The 1350-nt window shown below is 44.1% G+C and overlaps 1 protein-coding gene across 1 annotated transcript in view; it reads left to right on the top strand.

The window, feature by feature from the left end:
• Positions 1–1350, top strand: part of Dprx (divergent-paired related homeobox) — a 4299-nt gene that overhangs the window by 1391 nt on the left and 1558 nt on the right. Inside the window, exons 2-3 of the mRNA XM_026778138.1 lie at positions 200–354; positions 1196–1258. Of these exons, the coding sequence (XP_026633939.1) occupies positions 200–354; positions 1196–1258 (218 nt within the window). The remainder of the gene's footprint in view (positions 1–199; positions 355–1195; positions 1259–1350) is intronic.

Raw genomic sequence — 1350 nt, 5'->3', positions numbered from 1 at the left:
TGACTGCTCTTCCAGAGGTCCTGAGTTCAATTCCCAGCAACCACATGGTGGCTCACAACCATCTGTAATGAGATCTGGTGCCTTCTTCTGGCCTGCAAGTATACATGCAAGCAGAACACTGTATATGTAATAAATAAATAAATCTTTAAAAAAAAATAAAGGACACATTGAGAGTCTCTTGTCTTTCTGTCTTTCCAAGGTGATTCCCAGAACAATCTATATAGAAGACGAACTATATTCACTCGGAAACAACTGGACTCACTGAAGAAAGTCTATGAGGCAACCCCATATCCAAACCCCAAGCTCATGAAAGAAATTGCCTTGCAAATGGACTTGAATCCCAAAGTTCTTCAGGTTGGTCAGCAGTAACCCTTTCCATTTCCCTAAGCTTCTTTCCTGACTGTTGGGGAATATTATTTTAAGATGTGTTACACTTGTTTATGCTGTTGAACATTTGTTCTAATGCTGCAAAGATGGATTGCATTCTGTTACAATGCATTTAACTTTGGGAAGCTGTGTTACCATTGCCTGTCTAAAACACACCTGATAGCTGAGCAGCCAATAGCAAGGCAGGAGAAAAGGTAGTTGTGGATGGCAGGCAAAGAGAATAATAAATAGGAGAAGATATCTTGGAAGAATGATCAAGGAAGGGCTGAGTGGTGGTGGCATATGTCTTTAATCCTAGCACTCAGGAGGCAGAGGCAGGTGGATCTCTGTGAGTTTGAGGCCAGCCTGGTCTACAAGAGCTAGTTCCAGGACAGGCTCTAAAACTACAGCAAAACCCTGTCTCAAAAAAAAAAAAAGGCTGGATAAACTGAGCAGTGGTGATGCAGACCTTTAACGCCAACACTTGGAAGGCAGAGGCAGGCAAATCTCTGAGTTCGAGGCTGGCCTGGTTTGCTTCCAACTCATAGAGATAGGGCTTTGAAATCACAGAGGTCTGCCTATGCTGTAATCAGAGTGTGCCACCATACTTGGCCCTTCATTTCTGCTTTCTCACTCCTGCAACCTCCTTTGTCTCTACAACCTCTGTTTTCTGCTCCTGATATAGAATATAAGTGCAGGATGTACATGGCAGAGATGCAGGACTAGCCTTTCTCGCCTAGAAGTCCCCATCTCTGAACAAGAGCAATAGTAGCAGGCTTCTTAAGCCAGTCTCTACTTATGAACCCTCATGGCTCCCTTTTACACATAGATTTGGTTCAAGAACCAACGAGCAAAACGCAAGAGAGTCAAATGTGACACTCAGCAGAAACAAGTACACCAGCAGTCACCTCAAGTCCAAGAGCAACACCAGCAGTCACCTCAAGTCCAAGAGCAACACCAGCAGTCACCTCAAGTCCAAGAGCA

The sequence above is a fragment of the Microtus ochrogaster genome, unplaced genomic scaffold, assembly GCF_000317375.1.
Source record: "Microtus ochrogaster isolate Prairie Vole_2 unplaced genomic scaffold, MicOch1.0 UNK108, whole genome shotgun sequence".
Lineage (NCBI taxonomy): Eukaryota > Metazoa > Chordata > Mammalia > Rodentia > Cricetidae > Microtus > Microtus ochrogaster.
This window is presented reverse-complemented; position numbering and strand designations above follow the sequence as displayed.